Source organism: Hemitrygon akajei, chromosome 15 (assembly GCF_048418815.1).
Source record: "Hemitrygon akajei chromosome 15, sHemAka1.3, whole genome shotgun sequence".
Classification (NCBI taxonomy): domain Eukaryota; kingdom Metazoa; phylum Chordata; class Chondrichthyes; order Myliobatiformes; family Dasyatidae; genus Hemitrygon; species Hemitrygon akajei.
In genome coordinates, this window is record NC_133138.1 from 3905639 (window position 1) to 3927573 (window position 21935).

The 21935-nt window shown below is 43.6% G+C and overlaps 1 protein-coding gene across 5 annotated transcripts in view; it reads left to right on the forward strand.

The window, feature by feature from the left end:
- The window catches only part of rnf130 (ring finger protein 130), a 234810-nt gene that overhangs the window by 150770 nt on the left and 62105 nt on the right, over nt 1–21935 (forward strand). For 2 of the 5 annotated variants that reach the window (XR_012101564.1, XM_073067067.1), the window contains 2 exons: nt 12712–12805; nt 15433–15489. The exons of 1 other annotated variant lie outside the window; for it this stretch is intronic. Coding sequence is in view for 3 of the 4 variants with exons in the window: in XM_073067067.1 (XP_072923168.1) it covers nt 12712–12805; nt 15433–15454 (116 nt within the window). In the remaining variant the exon portion in view is untranslated. Of the gene's footprint in view, nt 1–12711; nt 12810–15432; nt 15490–21935 lie in introns of those variants that run through there. 2 more of the 5 variants (XM_073067069.1, XM_073067070.1) reach the window with 2 other exon arrangements.

The window sequence follows — 21935 nt, forward strand, 5'->3', positions numbered from 1 at the left end:
TCAAATACAGAGCAGCATAACTGTAAAAAAAATATGAACCAGGACATTATATTTATAAAACATTTTCCAACTTCTGTCTAGGTGTTTTTCCATGAAGCAGTTTCAGTAAGAGGCATCTATTTTATGCAGTCTGTGAAAATGCACTCTTCCAGCCTTAGTAGTTACATCTGTGTTCCTTAAGGTTGTCATTGCCAGGGGTGGTAGTTGGGATAAGCTACCACTACCTATTAAATGCTCCCAATGGCATGGGTCTCAAATAGACTCTGACAACCAAGTCTCGCTCCTGGCCTTCACATGTGGCTTAGCTACTAAACATTGCATAACCATTTCTGCTGACAGGAGAAGGGGCAAAGGCTGGTATCTGGTACCTTAAAACCATTCGCTCCAGGCAGGTGGGACTCATCAGCCATAGTTTGCAGCTCGTCTTGGAGAAGGAAAACTCCAATCTGAAACCTCCGCTGCCTTGCAACTATACCCATTCGTGGGGAAGGCTTTGGGAATAAACCCTGAGGAAAAATCAGGAGCTGGAGTCCCTAAGGCAGTCCTAAGTTGTTCATTGCTGACTGGCAACTCCGGCTTGTGCCAAACTCCGCCAATTCTTTAAATTCATTGACGGCATGGAGAGTGGAAGCCTGCTGCATGGGCAACAGCTTGCTCTCCATATCATACTGCCCTGGTGGCTTGCGTATACAATATACACAGCTAGGATGCAATATCTATGATCAACTCCCACGAGTGGAAGTGCTCTAGTTGCATATGATATCCCTAGTTTTAAGTTTCTCTACTTCTCCAAATCCGTCCTTTAACGTTTTCATTCATACATGTTATGCTTACAGCAAAGCTGGAGGAGGCCATGTGGTCCATTGAATCCATGCCAACCCCATGAAGCAATTCTGTTAATCATACTTGTGGGCAGACACCAGCACATATTTAGGTGTGTTAACACAAGTGACACATTTTAATGTACATAGAACAGTACAACATAGGAACAGGCCCTTCAGCCCACAACGTCGTGCCAAACCAATTAACTGGCTGAATAAACTAACCTTTTTTGCCTACACAATGTCCATATCCTTCAATTTTCTTTACATTTATGTGCCTATCTAAACACCACTTAAAAATGACTAATGTATCTGCCTCTACCGCCACCCCAGGCAGCACATTCCAGGCACCCACCACTCTCTGTAGAAAAAAAAGCTTGTCCTTCACATCTCCTTTGAAATTATCCCCTCTCGCTGTAGATGCTTGCCTTCTGGTATCAGACATTTCAACCCGGGAAAAAGATACTGGCTGTCTACTCTATCTATGCCTCTCATAATCTTATAAACCTCTGTCATATCTCCCCTTAGCCTCCACCATTCCACAGAAAACAACCCAAGTCTGTCCAACCTCTCGTTAAGATACATGCCCTCTAATCCAGGCAACATCCCAGCAAACCTCTTTTTTTCTCTCTCTCCAAAGCCTTAACATCCTTCCTATAATGGGGAAACCAGAACTTCCAGAGTAGGAAGGCTTTGGCTCAATGGGGCTTCGGCGTTAACAGGTCGAGGCGAGGTAAGTTGCCTGTGTAGAATACAGATAGGAAGTACATGAGTGAAGCCGTTTTTCTGTGCTCAGTGTCAGATGTGGGAGGTCCGGGAGACTCCTAGCCTCCCGGACGTCCATATCTGCGTCAAGCTGCAGCTCCTTAGGGACCGTGTTAATGAACTGGAGATGCAGCTCAATAACCTCCGTCTGGTTAGGGAGAGTGAAGAGGTGATAGATCGGAGCTATAAGCAGGTAGTCACACCGGGGTCTGGGGATACAGATAAGTGGGTAAGAGTCAGGAGGGGGAAGAGCAGGAGACAGAGGCTAGAGAGCACCCCTGTGGCTGTACCCCTTGACAATAAGTATTCCTGCTTGAATACTGTTTGGGGGGGGACAGCCTACTTGGGGGAAGCAACTGTGGCTGCGCCTCTGGCACAGCGTCTGGCCCTGTTGCTCAGAAGGGTAGAGAAAGGAAGAGGATGGCAGCAGTGATAGAGGACTTTATAGTTAGGGGGTCAGACAGGTGATTGTGTGGATGCAGGAAAGAAGCACGGATGATAATTTGCCTCCCAGGTGCCAGGAGACTCACAGCTATAATCACGTCCAAGATATCCTGAGGTGGGAAGAACAGTCAGAAGTTGTGGTACATCTTGGTACCAATGACACAGGCAGGAAAAGGGAGGAGGTCCTGAAAGCAGACTACTGGGGATTAAGGAGGAAGTTGAGAAGTAGGACCACCAAGGTAATCATCTTGGGATTACTGCCTGTGCCACGCGACAGTGAGTACAGGAATAGAGTGAGGTGGAGGATAAATGCGTGGCTGAGGGATTGAAGCAGGGGGCAGGGATTCAGATTTCTGGATCATTGGGACCTTTTTGGGGGCAGGAGTGACCTGTACAAAAAGAATGGGTTGTACTTGAATCCCAGGGGGCCAATATCCTGGTGGGGATGTTTGCTAAGGCTATTGGGGAGAGTTTAAACTAGAATTGCTGGTGGGTGAGAAACAAACTAAAGAGTCAGAGGAGATGTTGTTGGCTCACAAATAGAGAAAGCTTAGAGAGACTGCGATGATAGGATAGGCAGGTGATTGAAAAGTGCACTCAGGCCGATGGTTTGAGATGTGTCTATTTTAATGCAAGGAGTATTGTGAACAAAGCGGATGAGCTTGGAGCATGGATCAGTACTTGGAGCTATGATGTCATTGCCATTATAGAGACTTGGATGGTGCAGGGGCAGGAATGGTTACTTCGAGTGCCAGGCTTTAGATGTTTCAGAAAGGACAGGGAGGGGAGGCAAAAGAGGTGGGGGCATGGCACTGCTGATCAGAGATAGTGTCACGGATGCAGAAAGGAGGAAGACATGGAGGGATTGTCTACGGAGTCCCTGTGGGTGGAAATTAGAAACAGAAGGGGATCAAAAACTCTACTGGGTGTTTTTTTTTATAGACCACCCAATAGTAACAGGGATATCGAGGAGCAGATAGGGAGACAGATTCTGGAAAGGTGTAATAATAACAGAGTTGTCATGGTGGGAGATTTTAATTTCCCAAATATTGATTGGCATCTCCCTAGAGCAAGGGGTTTAGATGGTGTGGAGTTTGTTAGGTGTGTTCAGGAAGATTTTCTGACACAATATGTAGATAAGCCTACAAGAGGAGAGGCTGTATATGATCTGTTATTGGGAAATGAACCTGGTCAGGTGTCAGATCTCTCAGTGGGAAAGTATTTTGGAGATAGTGATCACAATTCTATCTCCTTTACTGTAGCATTGGAATAGAAAAAGACAAGTTAGAAAAGTGTTTAATTGTGGTAAGGGGAAATATGAAGATATCAGGCAGGAACTTCGAAGCATAAATTAGGAACAGATGTTCTCAGGGAAATGCATGGCAGAAATGTGGCAAATGTTCAAGGGATATTTGTGTGGCGTTCTGCATAGTTAAGTTCCAATGAGACAGGGAAAGAATGGTAAGGTACATGAACCGTGGTGTACAAAGGCTGTTGAAAATCTAGCCAAGAAGAAAAGAAAAGCTTACTAAAGGTTCAAAAAACTAGGTGGTGAAAGAAATCTAGAAAATTATTAGGCCAGCAGTAGGAGCTGAAGAATGAAATTAGAAGAACCAGAAGGCGCCATGAGAAGGCCTTGGCTAGCAGGATTAAGGAAAACCCCAAGGCATTCTACAAGTATGTGAAGAGCAAGAGGATAAGATGTGAGAGAATAGGACCAATCAAGTGTGACAGTGGAAAAGTGTGTATGGAACTGGAGGAGATAGCAGAGATATTTAATGAATACTTTGCTTCAGTATTCACTAAGGAATAGGAATTTGGCGATTGTGGGGATGACTTACAGTGGACTGAAAAGCTTGAGCATATAAACATTAAGAAAGAGGATATGCTGGAGCTTTTGGAAAGCATCAAGTTGGATAAGTCATTGGGACTGGACAAGATATACCCCCAAGCTACTGTGAGAGGCGAGGGAAGAGATTGTTGAACCTCTGGCAATGATCTTTGCATCATCAATGGGGACGGGAGAGGTTCTGGAAGATTGGAGGGTTGCAGGTGTTGTTCCCTTACTTAAGAAAGGGAGTAGAGATAGCCCAGGAAATTATAGACCAGTGAGTCTTACTTCAGTGGTTGGCACTTTGATGGAGAAGATCCTGAGAGGCAGGATATATGAACATTTGGAGAGACATAATATGATTAGGAATAGTCAGCATGGCTTTGTCAAAGGCAGGTCATGCCTTACGAGCCTGATTGAATTTTTTGAGGATGTGACTAAACACGTTGATGATGGTAGAGCAGTAGATGTGGTGTATATGGATTTCAGCAAGGCATTTGAGAAGGTAACCCATGCAAGGCTTACTGAGAAAGTAAGGAGGCGTGGGATCCAAGGGGACATTGCTTTGTGGATTCAAAACTGGCTTGCCCACAGAAGGCAAAGAGTGGTTGTAGACGGGTCATATTCTGCATGGAGGTCGGTCACCAGTGTGTGCCTCAGGGATCTGTCCTGGGACCCCTACTGTTCATGATTTTTATAAATGACCTGGATGAAGAAGTGGAGGGATGGATTAGTAAATTTGCTGATAACACAAAGGTTGGAGATGTTGTGGATAGTGTGGAGAGCTGTCAGAGATTACAGTGGGACATTGATAGGATGAAAAACTGGGCTGAGAAGTGTCAGATGGAGTTCAACCCAGATAAGTGTGAGGTGGTTCATTTTGGTAGGTCAAATATGATGACAGAATATAGTATTAATGGTAAGACTCTTGGCAGTGTGGAGGATCATAGGGATCTTGAGGTCAGAGTCCATAGGACACTCAAGGCTGCTGCGCAGGTTGACTCTGGTTAAGAAAGCATACGGTGCATTGGCCTTCATCAATTGTGAGATGAGTTTAGGAGCCGAGAGGTAATGTTGTAGCTATATAGGACCCTGGTCAGACCCCACTTGGAGTACTGTGCTCAGTTCTGGTTGCCTCACTATAAGAAGGATGTGGAAACCATAGAAAAGGTGCAGAGGAGAGTTACAAGGATATTACCTGGATTGGGGAGCATGGCATGAGAATAGGTTAAGAATAGGTTTTTCCCTTTGAGTGACAGAGGATGAAAGGTGACCTGATAGAGGTGTACAAGATGATGAGAGGCATTGATCAGGAGAGTCAGAGGCTTTTTCCCAGGGCTGCAATGGCTAGCACAAGAGGGCACAGTTTTAAGGTGCTTGGAAGTAGGTACAGAGGACATATCAGGGGTAAGTTTTTTATGCAGAAAGTGGTGAGTGCATGGAATGGGCTGCCAGTGACAGTGGTGGAGGCTGGTATGATAGGGTCTTTTAAGAGACTCTTGGACAGGTATATGGAGCTTAGAAAAATAGAGGGCTATGGGTAACTCTACGTAATTTCTCGGGTAAAGGCATGTGGGCCGAAGGGCCTGTATTGTGCTGAAGGTTTTCTACGTTTCTAGAATTGTATGCAATGCTCCAGATGCTGTCTAACTGGAGTTTTATAAAGTTGCAACAAAACTTCCTGACTTTTGAACTCAATGTCTCGAGGCAAGCATGACATATGCCTTCTTAATCGCCCTATCAACCTGTGTAGCCACTTTCAGGGAACTTGGACCCTAAGATCCCTCTGTTCATCAACGCTGTTAAGGCTCATGTGCATATGATAAATAAATGAATGTGAATCTGAATCCTATTTCCCTTTATCTTTTCAACTTCTTCAAGTTTGTATCTGTTTCTCAAATCTTCTTTTATTTTTTCCAAAGAGTCATAGAGCTGTAGAGTACAGAAATGGGCCTTCTGGCCCAACTCATCCATACTGACTCTGATGCCTATATACACTAAAACATGCATTGGACCTGTATTCCACTACATAAATAATTGTCATTGTAACTACCTCTTCCATTTCCTGGCAGTTCATTCCTCTAGTGAAATAAACCTACCCTCAGATCTCCATTAAGTTTTACAGTACATTCTCCAAGTGATAGCGTGGGCTTCCTCTGGGTGCTCTAGTTTCCTCCCACATTCCAAAGACATACTGGTTCGAGATAGTGAGTTGTGGTCATGCAGTGTTGGTGCCAGAAGCATGGCTCATCATTTCTTACTGTAATTTATAATGTTTTTTTATGTATTGCATGGTACTACTGCAACAAAACAACAGATTTCATAACATATTACAGTGATGATAAACCTGATTTTGATTCTGATGGCAACTTATGTAGCTGCCCAGCCCAATCCTTGCTGATTTCATTTGATGTAAATGACACATTTCGCTGTAATGATGTACATGTGACAAATAAAGCTAATCTCTGTCCTTTACTTTATGAAGCTAATCTTTATCTTACAATACTGTCCAAGGATGTGCTTGTTTCAAATTATTCAAATAAAGGTTTGCTGTGCTGATATCTCCAGACTCCAACTGTGATTCATAGAAAAGTACAGCACAAAAGCAAGCACTTTAACCCATCTAGTCTGTGCTGAAACCATTTAAACTGCCTACTCCCATTAACCTGCACCATGACCAGACATCTCCCTCATCTATTTTGGCTCAACATATGCATTATGATTCTTAACTTCCAGAAGATCAATTTTGTCCCTTGAAATCTTTTTGCTCTTAACATATCTGTAGAATCTTCCTTCATCTTGTCTGCTAGGGAAATCTCATGCCATCTTTTAGCCATCCTGACTTCCTTCTTAAGTGTTCTCTTGCATTTCTTGTATTCCATAAGCACCTCATTTGTTCCTACCTGTCTATACCTGCTATGTACTCCCTTATTTATTTATTGTCATACAATGCCGAGTAGGCCATTATGGTCCTTTGAGCCACGCCACCAAGCAGTCTCCCAGTTTAATCCTAGCCTAATGATGGGACAAGTTACAATGACCAATTAACCTACCAACTGGTATGTCTTTGGAATGTGGAGGAAACTGGAGCACCCAAAAAGAATGTCATAGCAGAACATATAAACTCCTGACAGGCAGTAGCGGGAATTAAACTCTGGTTGCTGATACTGTAAAGCGTTGTGCTAACTACTATGCTACTGTGCCACCCCTGTTTTTCTTAACCAGGGTTTCAATACCTCTTGAAAACCAAGGTTCCCTGCACTTGTTATCTTTACTTTTTATTCTGACAAGCACGTACAAGCTTTGTACTCTCAAATTTTCACTTCTGAAGCCCTTCTCACTTACCACTTACACCTTTGCCATAAAACAGCCTGTCCCAAACCACACTTGCCAAATCCTTTTTGATGCCATCAAAATTGGCCTTTCTCCAGTTTAGAAGTTTAGAATCTCAACCCGCAGACCAGACCTATCTTACTACATATTTACTTTGAAACTAATGGCATTGTGATTGCTAGATGCAAAGTGTTCCCCTACACAAACTTCTGTTAACACACACAAAATGCTGGAGGAACTTAGCAGGCCAGGCAGCATCTATGGAGGAGAGTAAATAGGTGACTTTTATGGCCAAGACTCTTCACCAATGATGATCCATAGATGCTGCCTGGTCTACTGAGTTCCTCCAGCATTTTATGTGGCTTGGATCTACAGCATCTACAGATTTTCTCATCTATGTGCTGCAAACTTCTTTCACTTGCCCTGTCTCATTCCCTAATAGCAGACCAAGTATCACACACTCTCTCATTGGGATAATCTACAATTCAACCACAATATCAACAGATTTTGAATAATTGCTTCTAATTTCCTTTAGAAGACATAATTCTGTTTTTAATTTTTTTGTTCATTTTCTACCTCTGGTATTTTTAAGTATTTCTCATTACTAGAAGCAGCTGACCTCTGATATTTGGGCACCACAATAGCATAACAGATAGCACGACGCTTTTGCAGCTTGGTATCAGAGTTCAGTATCAGAATCAGGTTGAATATCACCAACATATATCGTGAAATTTGTTATCAGCATGTACAATACAGTCCATAATAATATAGAAAAAAACTGTGAATTACAGTAAGTATATATATTTAAGGGGATGGCTGGTTCCTGGGATGAACATTCTGCTCACTTAAGGAAGGTGAAGTCTCTTCTTTCCAGGTGTAGTGATCACTGTAGGACCACTGTTTTGCTTGCCATGCAGAAAATCTCTCGCATTTGGCCTCTCCTACACTATTGTGCCCACAGCAATACCTTCACATGGCGTCCCTAGAATTACTAAGTTTGCTATGTCATGTCATGACTGAGTGCTCAGCGGTATAACTGTGCGGGCAGGTTGGGCTCACTAGCCTTGGTTGGCAGCCAGCCAAGGAGAAGGACAACTCCAATTCCAAACCCAGGTAGATGGGACTCATTAGCCCTGCCAGGCAGTCGGTCTGTGGGAAGGACAACTCAACCTACAGCCTTGTGGTCGCCACAGCTGTTGCAGCTCGCTGTGCCATTGTGGAAAGTCTCCCACCCTAAAGAGTGGAGTCAGTCTATGTGCACCAAACCTCACTATAAACCTACGCAGCGCAGGGGAGGAGTAAAGTCCTACAACAATGGAGATATTTCCTTCTGATCTTCACAAGAGAGGAACCAGCCAGCATTATCATCACCATACATGTTAAATAGGTAGTACAAAAAAAAAATAAAAGGAGTGAGGTAGTGTTCATGGGTTCAATGTCCATTCAGAAATTGGATGGCAGAGGGGAAGAAACTGTTCCTGAATCATTGAGTGTGTGCCTTCAGGTTTCTGTACCTCCTTCCTGATGGTAACAATAAGAAGAGGGTGCGTCCAGAGTTGTGCAGTCCTTAATGATGGACGCCGCCTTTTTGAGGGTCTGCTCCTTGAAGATGTCTTGGATACTACAGAGGCTAGTGCCCATGATGGAGTTAATTTTACAACTCTGTTCAGTTTAGTAGCACTCCCTCCCCTGCATACCAGTTGGTGATGCAACTAGTTAGAATGCCCTCCAAGGTACATCTGTAGAAATTTGCAAGTGTTTTAGGTGACATACCAAATCTCCTCAAATTCCTAATGAAATATAGCAGCTGTCTTGCTTTCTTCATAGCTTCATTGATACGTTGGGACCAGGTTAGATCTTCAGAGATATCGACACCCAAGAACTTGAAATTGCTCATTCTCTCCACTTCTGATCCCTCGATAAGGACTGGTGTGTGTTCCCTCTTCTTACCTTTTCTGAAACTCACAACCAGTTCTTTGATGTTACAGACATAGAGTGTAAAATTGTTACTGCAACACCACTCAACTAGCTGGTATATCTTGCTCCTGTATGTCCTCTCATCACCATCTGAGATTCTTCCAACAATGATTGTTTCATCAGCAGTTTTATAGATGGCATTTGAGCTGTGCCTAGCCACAGAATCATGGGTGTAGGGAGTAGAACAGTGGGCTAAGCACACCTCCCTGAGATGCACCAGTGTTGATTGCCAGCAAGGTGAAGATGTTATTTCCAATCCACACAGATTGTGGTCTTCCAGTTGCAGAGGGAGGTACAAAGGCCCAGGTTCTGCAACTTTTCAATCAAGGCTGTAGGAATGATGGTGTTAAACACTGAGCTGTAGTCAATAAACAACATCCTGACAAAAGTTTTCATTTTGTTCAATGCCAGTGTCCTCTGTAGGGACTCTCTGTACATCCTCACTAATCAAGAACCAATCTACCTCCGCCTTAAATATATCTAATACCTTAACTTCTACATCCTCCTGAACAGCTTGTCATGTGAAGAGTGTTTGAAGTCTCTGGACCTGTATTCACTAGATTTCAGAAGAATTAAGGGTAACCTCATTGAAATCTATCGAACGGTGAAAGGCCTTAATAAAGTGGATGTGGAGAGAGAGTAGTTCCTGTGGTGGGAGAGTATACTAGAGTACACAGCCTCAGAATAAAGAAGCATCCTTTTAGAACAGAGTTGAGGAGGAATTTCTTTAGCCAGAGAGTGGTGAATCTGTGGAATTAATTGCCACAGGCAGTGGTAGAGGCCGTCTTTTTGTATATTTAAGTCAGCAATTGATAGATTCTTGGTTTGTCAGGGCATGAAGGTATATGGGGGGAAGACAGGAGATTGGGGCTGAGAGGGAAAATGGATCAGCCATGATTAAATGGTGGAACAGACTTGATAAGCCAATTGGCCTAATTCTGCTCCTATATGTAATGGTCTTATGGTCTGTGGCAATGAATTCCACAGATTCAGTACCCTCTGACTAAAGAAATTCCTCCTCATCTGTTGTCGAAATGGATGTTACTCTATTCTGAGGCTGTTCCCTCTGATCCTAGACTCCTCCACATCTTTTCCACATACACTCTATCAAGGCCTTTCATCATTCGATAGGTTCAAATGAGGTCACCTCTCATTATCTGAATTCTAGCAAATACAGAGGCAGAGCCATCAAATGCTCTTCATATGACAAGCAGTTCGGACCTCTTGTATTAGAATTGCACCCCTTTGTATTTGTATTATTGTTATACCTGTCATATTAGCGTTTAGAGTCTCTGCGCCCAACACATTCTCAGGCATTGAATTCCAAACTTGAAAAAATGTTGGAGATGAAAAGACTTTTCTTTGATCTCATACCCAACTTCTTCCAAATTATCATAAATTCGTGCCCCTAGTTAATTACCTTTCTGCAGCAGTTCTTCCTACAACCCTGCTTAAACCTCCTAATTTTACACCTCTTAATTTAATTTCCCTTCAACTTGTGCCCAGCACAATCCTCGCTGATTTGATTTGATGCAAGTAACACATTTCACTGTGTATTTTGATGTATATGTGACAAATAAAGCTAATATTTAAATTTTTATTCTGGGAGTAAAAGGGTTAACATATAACATATATAGCTCACTCACTGTAGCTTAGAAGAATCAGGGGAGATCTCATTGAAATCTATCAAATTTTGAAAGGCGTAGATAGAGTGGGTGTGGAGAGGATGCTTCCTATAGTGGAGAAGTCTAGGATCAGAGGGCACAGCCTCAGAATCGAGGGATGTCCATTTAGAAAAGAAACAAGGAGGAACTTCTTTAGCCAGAGAGTGGTGAATCTGTGGAATTCATTGCCACAGACAGCTGTGGAGCCCAAGACATTGGGTATATTTAGGTTCTTGATAATCAGGGCATCAAAGGTTATGGGAAAAGGCAGGAGAATGGGGTCAAGAGGGATAATAAATCAGCTGTGATGGAATGGCAGAACAGACTTGATGGGCTGAATGGTTTAATTCTGCTCCTATATCCTGTGGTCTAAGTCAGTCTTTGACAATGATTAAATACATATGATTGTTCAATATGAAACATCCTGTATTCTCTGACAAACTTTTCTTTTTAATTTTTAAAAGAAAGCTTTGACCAAGTTGCTTGGTGGCAAGTAGTATTACTTAGAGCATTTACAAGCTATGACAATCTTCCAATGTTCTTCACATTTGAACATAGAAAATGAATATCAACTAACATGTGGAATGGTAACTAATCTCATGTCGATGTAGACACGTGTTGTAGCTTTCCAGTGGGATTCATTAATGTTCAGGATTAGTAATCTTTTTTCCATCCCTTATGCACCTACATTTATATTGGCAGTAAGACCATCCTGACTGTGATCATCTCCTTTGGCACCAGTGGAAAAAGGAACCAAAGATACTGTTACCAACAAGGACATGAAGAAATCCCAGTTGATCTCTTTCTGAGAAAATCAAATGACGATTTGTTGATTAATGCTAGCAGAACAGAATTATATTGTGTATCAGAGGAGTTAACTAGTAATGCTGGATTTTACTATCTTTTTAAAATTTATCACACTTTGGGAAATGTGTAGACTTGGGAATAATTTTAAATGGTTTTAGAGTCATAGAGCACTTTGGTGCAGAAATAGACCCTTCGGCCTATCTAGTCCATGCCAAACAATTATTCTGCCTAGTCCCATCCTTGTTCTTTGACTATATCTAAAACAGGACACCTAGGAATATCAGGCTGGGCTGAGTTGCCATGGATTTCTGTGGAAGAAAATATAGAGCTGACTCTACAGCACAGATTCAGGCCCTTGGGCCCATCTAGTCAGTGCTGACTGCTATTCCGTATAATTCCATTGACTCATACCTGGACGATAGCCCTGCATACCTCATGTACTTATCCACACTTCCCTTGAAAGGATTACATAACTATTCCTATTATAATATGTTATTTAGAGTTGTGCAGTCGGTCAACTCTAACTCTATGCTGAGATAGTGTTCATGGATTCATTGTCCATTCAGAAATCTGATGGTGGAAGCTGTTCCTGAAACACTGAATGTGTGTCTTCAAGTTCCTGTACCACTTTCTTGATGGTAGCAATGAGAAGAGGACATACCCTGGGTGATGAAGGTCCATAGTGATGGATGCCACCTTTTTGGGGCATTGCATTTTGAAGGTGTACTGGATGCTGGGGAGGCTAGTGCCCATGATGGAGCTGGTGGAGCTTACAACTTCCTGCAGCTTTTTCTGATCCTGTGCAGTGGCCCCTCCATACCAGACAGTGGCGCAACCAGTTAGAATGGTCTCCATAGTACATCTGTAGAAATTTGCCTAATGACCCTCTGTCTGCATCCTCACACTGCATTCTTGTTGATTCTGCTTCAGCACTTGTTTCCAGATGCTTTCTCTTTCTTTCTCTTCAATCAATCACTTTCTTGTGCTGCAGCCACTGCTTCTGTGTAGACGAATCTCCTCATTTTTTACTTGCTGTTCCCGGAATGATTGACCTTTCCTTTGTTAACAGAAGAATGGCTTATTATTGCAAGTTTTGGAGTGCTTAGTGCCCTCACTCTGTTCTACATGGTAATCAAAGCAACAGCAGCTTCCACAGCGGATGAGTAAGTACATCGAACTTTTCCATTTTGTTCTGTTTCATAAATTATTCTACTTTCTAGCCATCATTTCAAATAGTTACTATTTGAAGATCTGATAGAGGTTTACAAGACAATAAGAAACATAGAGAGAGTAGGCAGACAGTATCTTTTTCCCAGGGTTGAAATGTCTAATGCCAGTGGGCATGCATTTAAGGTGAGAGGGGGTAATTTCAAAGGAGATGTAAGGGACAAGTTTTTTTACACAGAGTGGTGGGTACCTGGAATGCACTGCCAAGGGTGGCGGCAGAGGCCAATGCATTAGGGACTTTTAAGTGATGTTGAGATAGACCCACGAATGGGAGGAAAATGGAAGGATATGGACATTATGCAGGCAGATTAGTTTATTTGGCCAAGGGACATGTTCCTGTACTGTACTGCTCTAAGAAGATAACCAGTGACATGAGTTATATGAGAAAGAATTTCACTACTTTAACTACATGTCTACTGAACCCAACCAGATTTCAGTGTTCAAATCTCACCAGGGAAAATGTAAATTAATTAAGGATGAATCACATTTTTACCTTTTGCAATGACCAAATATACACAGTGATGAAGTTGTTTATTCCGGATTGTTTCATCTCATTTCCAATACACAAGTGTAAAGAAGAATGAAATAACTGTTACTCCAGATCCAGTGCAGCACAATAAACACAATAAGATAAAGAACTCAATAATAAAAGATGCAATAAATATAAATACATAATATAGCTTATGGATTAATTGTATGTCCAAAAAGTGACACTTGGCACAGGAGTGTATGTACATAAGGTGACTGACAGGAAATGATAAAGTAGTGGTTGGGGGTGTGGAGGGGTGTGTTAGTGGATGGAAGTGTTGATTAGCCTTACTGCATGGGAAAATTAACAATTTTAGAGCAGTGTAGCCTCATCCCTGATGGGAGTGGGACAAAACAGTCCATGAGCAGGGTGGGTGGGATACTTCATGATGTTGGCATTCATTTCTGGAGGTATCGAATATAAAAGCAGAGATGTGATGTTGAGGCTCTATAAGGTACTTGTGAAACCACACTTGGGCTCCTTATTTTAGAAAGGATATACTGACATTGGAGAGGGTTCAGATAAGATTCACAAGAATGATTCCAAGAATAAAAGGGTTACCTTTTGAGGAACGTCTGGCTGCTTTTGGGCTGTATTCCCTAGAGTTCAGGAAAATGAGGGGGGATCTCATTGAAACATTCCGAATTTTAAAAGGCCTGAACAGATTAGATATGGCAAAGTTATTTCCCATAGTAGGGGGTCTAGGACAGGAGGGCACGACTTCAGGATTGAAGGACGTCCATTTAGAGCAGAGATGTGGAGAAATTACTTTAGTCAGAGGGTGGTAAATCTGTGGAATTTGTTGCCACGAGCAACTATGGGCGCCAAGTCTTTGGGTGCATTTAAGGTAGAGGTAGATAGGTTCTTGATTAGCCAAGGCATCAAAGGGTATGGGGAGAAGGCAGGAGAGTGGGGATGATTGGAAGAATTGGATCAGCCCATGATTAAATGGCGGAGCAGACTCAATGAGCCAAATGGCCTACTTCTGCTCCTATATCTTATAGTCTTATGTTACTGGCCCTTTCCTGGCACCTTTCTGTATATATGTTGTTGATGGCAGGTAGACTGGTGCTAGTGGTGCATTGGGCAGTTCTGACTGCCCGTTGTAGAGCCTTTCTGTCCACCATAGTGCAGTTTCCATACAATCAGTGATACAGCTTGTGAGGATGCAGTCAAGCCAAACTGATCTTGGATCAGTGAAGCTAACACAGTGCTTTCATATTTAATCCTGAAACATTTTTAATCAAATCATCACGGCTTATAATTCGGACTTCATAGTGGGTACATTATCAGATTTCTCTGTGCTGTATGAGAACTTAGACAACAGTTGTTCCATCATACAAAGATAGGTAACAAGCTAACGGAATAATATCTTTAATCCAAAGAGCCTCACAAGGGATGACACCTGCTACTATGTTGCTAGAAAAATAGAAAAATTACTGAACAGTTACATGTTTATAAGTGATGATATAAAATTACACACACAAAATGCTAGAGGAACTCAGTAGGTCAGGCAGCATTAATGGAAATTAATAATCAGTAAATGTTTCAGGCCTGGTGGCCCTCTTTATCCCCTGTGGTCCACTCCTATAAACTTCCTTCTTCTCCAAACCTTTACCTTTTTGATCTATCACCTCCCAGCTTCTGACTTTACCCTCCTCCCTCATCCACCTGGTCTCACCCATCACCTTCTAACTTGTACTCCTTCCCCTCCCACTACCTTCTTATTTTCTCATCTTCCTCCTTTCTTTCCAGTCCTGATGAAGGATCTCAGCCCCAAAAATTCGACTGTTTATTCCTTTCCATAGATTCAGTCTAACCTGCTGAGTTCCTCCAGCATTTTGTGTGTGTTGCTCTGGATTTCCAGCATCTGCAGAAGCTCATGTGTTTATGCAATTTTGATCATTACAGAGTTCACTGCAGGGAATATGGACTTATATCATGTACTAACACAACAATCTGATTAACATTCTAAACTATATTTAACAAAGTTAAGAATGTTTTGTTAAACAAACAGTATGATTCCCATTTTAGAGCTGAAACTCAAACACAGTAGTGAAAGAACGGATATGAAAGAAGATAATTGTACATGTAAGTACTTTAACAAGAAATTTCCATCATAACACAAATGATGCATTTCACTGTATGTTTCGATGTACATGTGATAAATAAATGAATCTATATCTGAATCCTCAGAAGCATCTTTAGAGGAGGAATCAGAGCTAATGTGTCATTCTGCTGATCTTTCATCCACACTGAAAAACTGAGAACAAAACATGTATTATTTTGCAGCAAGGGAAATTGGTGAAGCAAACAAAAGAGTCACTGTGATTAGGCAGGTTGTCCATGGCTTCCCTCTCTCGGTCGTCCATGACTTCCTTCTTTCTGTTGTCCACGATTTCCCTCTCTCAGTTTTCAATGATTTCTGTCTCTTAGTTGTCCTCAACTTTCTTCTCACTGTTATCCACAACTTCCTCTCTGTTCTCCACAACTTCCTTCTCTCTGTTGTCCACAACTTCCTTCTCACTGTTATCCACAACTTCCTTCTCACTGTTGTCCACAACTTCCCTCTTTCTGTGGTCCACAACTTCCTTCCCTCTGTTGTCCACAACTTCCTCTTTCTGTTCTCCACAACTTCCCTCTTTCTGTTGTCCACAACTTCCCTCTTTCTGTGGTCCACAACTTCCTTCCCTCTATTCTCCACAACTTCTCTCTGTTGTCCACAACTTCCTTCTCACTGTTATCCACAACTTCCTTCTCACTGTTGTCCACAACTTCCCTCTTTCTGTTGTCCACAACTTCCCTCTTTCTGTTCTCCACAACTTCCCTCTGTTGTCCACAACTTCCCTCTTTCTGTTGTCCACAACTTCCCTCTTTCTGTTGTCCACAACTTCCTCTCTCTGTTGTCCACAACTTCCCTCTGTTGTCCACAACTTCCTCTCTCTGTTGTCCACAACTTCCCTCTGTTGTCCACAACTTCCTCTCTCTGTTCTCCACAACTTCCCTCTGCTGTCCACAACTTCCCTCTTTCTGTTGTCCACAACTTCCTTCTCACAGTTGTCCACAACTTCCTCTCTCTGTTCTCCACAACTTCCCTCTTTCTGTTGTCCACAACTTCCTTCTCACTGTTGTCCACAACTTCCTCTCTCTGTTCTCCACAACTTCCCTCTGTTGTCCACAACTTCCCTCTTTCTGTTGTCCACAACTTCCTTCTCTCTGATGTCCACAACTTCTCTCTGTTGTCCACAACTTCCTTCTCACTGTTGTCCACAACTTCCTCTCTCTATTGTCCACAACTTCCCTCTGTTGTCCACAACTTCCCTCTTTCTGTTGTCCACAACTTCCTTCACTTTGTTGTCCACGACTTCCCTCTTTCTGTTGTCCACAACTTCCTCTCTCTGTTGTCCACAACTTCTCTCCGTTGTCCACAACTTCCTTCTCACTGTTGTGCACAACTTCCCTCTGTTGTCCACAACTTCCCTCTTTCTGTTGTCCACAACTTCCCTCTTTCTGTTGTCCGCAACTTCCTCTCTCTGTTGTCCACAACTTCTCTCTGTTGTCCACAACTTCCTTCTCACTGTTGTCCACAACTTCCTCTCTCTGTTCTCCACAACTTCCCTCTTTCTGTTGTCCACAACTTCCTTCTCTCTGATGTCCACAACTTCTCTCTGTGGTCCACAACTTCCTTCCCTCTGTTGTCCACAACTTCCCTCTTTCTGTTGTCCACAACTTCCTTCTCTCTGATGTCCACAACTTCTCTCTGATGGCCACAACTTCTCTCTGTGGTCCACAACTTCCTTCCCTCTGTTGTCCACAACTTCCCTCTGTTGTCCACAACTTCCCTCTTTCTGTGGTCCACAACTTCCTTCCCTCTGTTGTCCACAACTTCTCTCCATTGTCCACAACTTCCTTCTCACTGTTGTCCACAACTTCCCTCTGTTGTCCACAACTTCTCTCCGTTGTCCACAACTTCCTTCTCACTGTTGTCCACAACTTCCCTCTGTTGTCCACAACTTCCCTCTTTCTGTTGTCCACAACTTCCTCTCTCTGTTGTCCACAACTTCTCTCTGTTGTCCACAACTTCCTTCTCACTGTTGTCCACAACTTCCTCTCTCTGTTCTCCACAACTTCCCTCTTTCTGTTGTCCACAACTTCCCTCTTTCTGTGGTCCACAACTTCCTTCCCTCTATTCTCCACAACTTCTCTCTGTTGTCCACAACTTCCTTCTCACTGTTATCCACAACTTCCTTCTCACTGTTGTGCACAACTTCCCTCTTTCTGTTGTCCACAACTTCCCTCTTTCTGTTGTCCACAACTTCCCTCTGTTGTCCACAACTTCCCTCCTTCTGTTGTCCACAACTTCCCTCTTTCTGTTGTCCACAACTTCCCTCTTTCTGTTGTCCACAACTTCCTCTCTCTGTTGTCCACAACTTCCCTCTGTTGTCCACAACTTCCTCTCTCTGTTCTCCACAACTTCCCTCTGCTGTCCACAACTTCCCTCTTTCTGTTGTCCACAACTTCCTTCTCACTGTTGTCCACAACTTCCTCTCTCTGTTCTCCACAACTTCCCTCTTTCTGTTGTCCACAACTTCCTTCTCACTGTTGTCCACAACTTCCTCTGTCTGTTCTCCACAACTTCCCTCTGTTGTCCACAACTTCCCTCTTTCTGTTGTCCACAACTTCCTTCTCTCTGATGTCCACAACTTCTCTCTGTTGTCCACAACTTCCTTCTCACTGTTGTCCACAACTTCCTCTCTCTGTTGTCCACAACTTCCCTCTGTTGTCCACAACTTCCCTCTTTCTGTTGTCCACAACTTCCTTCACTTTGTTGTCCACGACTTCCCTCTTTCTGTTGTCCACAACTTCCTCTCTCTGTTGTCCACAACTTCTCTCCGTTGTCCACAACTTCCTTCTCACTGTTGTCCACAACTTCCTTCTCACTGTTGTGCACAACTTCCCTCTGTTGTCCACAACTTCCCTCTTTCTGTTGTCCACAACTTCCCTCTTTCTGTTGTCCGCAACTTCCTCTCTCTGTTGTCCACAACTTCTCTCTGTTGTCCACAACTTCCTTCTCACTGTTGTCCACAACTTCCTCTCTCTGTTCTCCACAACTTCCCTCTTTCTGTTGTCCACAACTTCCTTCTCTCTGATGTCCACAACTTCTCTCTGTGGTCCACAACTTCCTTCCCTCTGTTGTCCACAACTTCCCTCTTTCTGTTGTCCACAACTTCCTTCTCTCTGATGTCCACAACTTCTCTCTGATGTCCACAACTTCTCTCTGTGGTCCACAACTTCCTTCCCTCTGTTGTCCACAACTTCCCTCTGTTGTCCACAACTTCCCTCTTTCTGTGGTCCACAACTTCCTTCCCTCTGTTGTCCACAACTTCTCTCCGTTGTCCACAACTTCCTTCTCACTGTTGTCCACAACTTCCCTCTGCTGTCCACAACTTCCCTCTTTCTGTTGTCCACAACTTCCTTCTCACTGTTGTCCACAACTTCCTCTCTCTGTTCTCCACAACTTCCCTCTTTCTGTTGTCCACAACTTCCTTCTCACTGTTGTCCACAACTTCCTCTCTCTGTTCTCCACAACTTCCCTCTGTTGTCCACAACTTCCCTCTTTCTGTTGTCCACAACTTCCTTCTCTCTGATGTCCACAACTTCTCTCTGCTGTCCACAACTTCCTTCTCACTGTTGTGCACAACTTCCCTCTGTTGTCCACAACTTCCCTCTTTCTGTTGTCCACAACTTCCCTCTTTCTGTTGTCCACAACTTCCTTCCCTCTGTTGTCCACAACTTCCCTCTGTTGTCCACAACTTCCCTCTTTCTGTGGTCCACAACTTCCTTCCCTCTGTTGTCCACAACTTCTCTCCGTTGTCCACAACTTCCTTCTCACTGTTGTCCACAACTTCCCTCTGCTGTCCACAACTTCCCTCTTTCTGTTGTCCACAACTTCCTTCTCACTGTTGTCCACAACTTCCTCTCTCTGTTCTCCACAACTTCCCTCTGTTGTCCACAACTTCCCTCTTTCTGTTGTCCACAACTTCCTTCTCTCTGATGTCCACAACTTCTCTCTGTTGTCCACAACTTCCTTCTCACTGTTGTCCACAACTTCCTCTCTCTGTTGTCCACAACTTCCCTCTGTTGTCCACAACTTCCCTCTTTCTGTTGTCCACAACTTCCTTCACTTTGTTGTCCACGACTTCCCTCTTTCTGTTGTCCACAACTTCCTCTCTCTGTTGTCCACAACTTCTCTCCGTTGTCCACAACTTCTTCTCACTGTTGTCCACAACTTCCTTCTCACTGTTGTGCACAACTTCCCTCTGTTGTCCACAACTTCCCTCTTTCTGTTGTCCACAACTTCCCTCTTTCTGTTGTCCGCAACTTCCTCTCTCTGTTGTCCACAACTTCTCTCTGTTGTCCACAACTTCCTTCTCACTGTTGTCCACAACTTCCTCTCTCTGTTCTCCACAACTTCCCTCTTTCTGTTGTCCACAACTTCCTTCTCTCTGATGTCCACAACTTCTCTCTGTGGTCCACAACTTCCTTCCCTCTGTTGTCCACAACTTCCCTCTTTCTGTTGTCCACAACTTCCTTCTCTCTGATGTCCACAACTTCTCTCTGATGTCCACAACTTCTCTCTGTGGTCCACAACTTCCTTCCCTCTGTTGTCCACAACTTCCCTCTGTTGTCCACAACTTCCCTCTTTCTGTGGTCCACAACTTCCTTCCCTCTGTTGTCCACAACTTCTCTCCGTTGTCCACAACTTCCTTCTCACTGTTGTCCACAACTTCCCTCTGCTGTCCACAACTTCCCTCTTTCTGTTGTCCACAACTTCCTTCTCACTGTTGTCCACAACTTCCTCTCTCTGTTCTCCACAACTTCTCTCTGTTGTCCACAACTTCCTTCTCACTGTTGTCCACAACTTCCTCTCTCTGTTCTCCACAACTTCCCTCTTTCTGTTGTCCACAACTTCCTTCTCTCTGATGTCCACAACTTCTCTCTGTTGTCCACAACTTCCTTCTCTCTGATGTCCACAACTTCTCTCTGATGTCCACAACTTCTCTCTGTGGTCCACAACTTCCTTCCCTCTGTTGTCCACAACTTCCCTCTGTTGTCCACAACTTCCCTCTTTCTGTGGTCCACAACTTCCTTCCCTCTGTTGTCCACAACTTCTCTCCGTTGTCCACAACTTCCTTCTCACTGTTGTCCACAACTTCCCTCTGCTGTCCACAACTTCCCTCTTTCTGTTGTCCACAACTTCCTTCTCACTGTTGTCCACAACTTCCTCTCTCTGTTCTCCACAACTTCCCTCTGTTGTCCACAACTTCCCTCTTTCTGTTGTCCACAACTTCCTTCTCTCTGATGTCCACAACTTCTCTCTGTTGTCCACAACTTCCTTCTCACTGTTGTCCACAACTTCCTCTCTCTGTTGTCCACAACTTCCCTCTGTTGTCCACAACTTCCCTCTTTCTGTTGTCCACAACTTCCTTCACTTTGTTGTCCACGACTTCCCTCTTTCTGTTGTCCACAACTTCCTCTCTCTGTTGTCCACAACTTCTCTCCGTTGTCCACAACTTCCTTCTCACTGTTGTCCACAACTTCCTTCTCACTGTTGTGCACAACTTCCCTCTGTTGTCCACAACTTCCCTCTTTCTGTTGTCCACAACTTCCCTCTTTCTGTTGTCCGCAACTTCCTCTCTCTGTTGTCCACAACTTCTCTCTGTTGTCCACAACTTCCTTCTCACTGTTGTCCACAACTTCCTCTCTCTGTTCTCCACAACTTCCCTCTTTCTGTTGTCCACAACTTCCTTCTCTCTGATGTCCACAACTTCTCTCTGTGGTCCACAACTTCCTTCCCTCTGTTGTCCACAACTTCCCTCTTTCTGTTGTCCACAACTTCCTTCTCTCTGATGTCCACAACTTCTCTCTGATGTCCACAACTTCTCTCTGTGGTCCACAACTTCCTTCCCTCTGTTGTCCACAACTTCCCTCTGTTGTCCACAACTTCCCTCTTTCTGTGGTCCACAACCTCCTTCCCTCTGTTGTCCACAACTTCTCTCCGTTGTCCACAACTTCCTTCTCACTGTTGTCCACAACTTCCCTCTGTTGTCCACAACTTCTCTCCGTTGTCCACAACTTCCTTCTCACTGTTGTCCACAACTTCCCTCTGTTGTCCACAACTTCCCTCTTTCTGTTGTCCACAACTTCCTCTCTCTGTTGTCCACAACTTCTCTCTGTTGTCCACAACTTCCTTCTCACTGTTGTCCACAACTTCCTCTCTCTGTTCTCCACAACTTCCCACTTTCTGTTGTCCACAACTTCCCTCTTTCTGTGGTCCACAACTTCCTTCCCTCTATTCTCCACAACTTCTCTCTGTTGTCCACAACTTCCTTCTCACTGTTATCCACAACTTCCTTCTCACTGTTGTCCACAACTTCCCTCTTTCTGTTGTCCACAACTTCCCTCTTTCTGTTGTCCACAACTTCCCTCTGTTGTCCACAACTTCCCTCCTTCTGTTGTCCACAACTTCCCTCTTT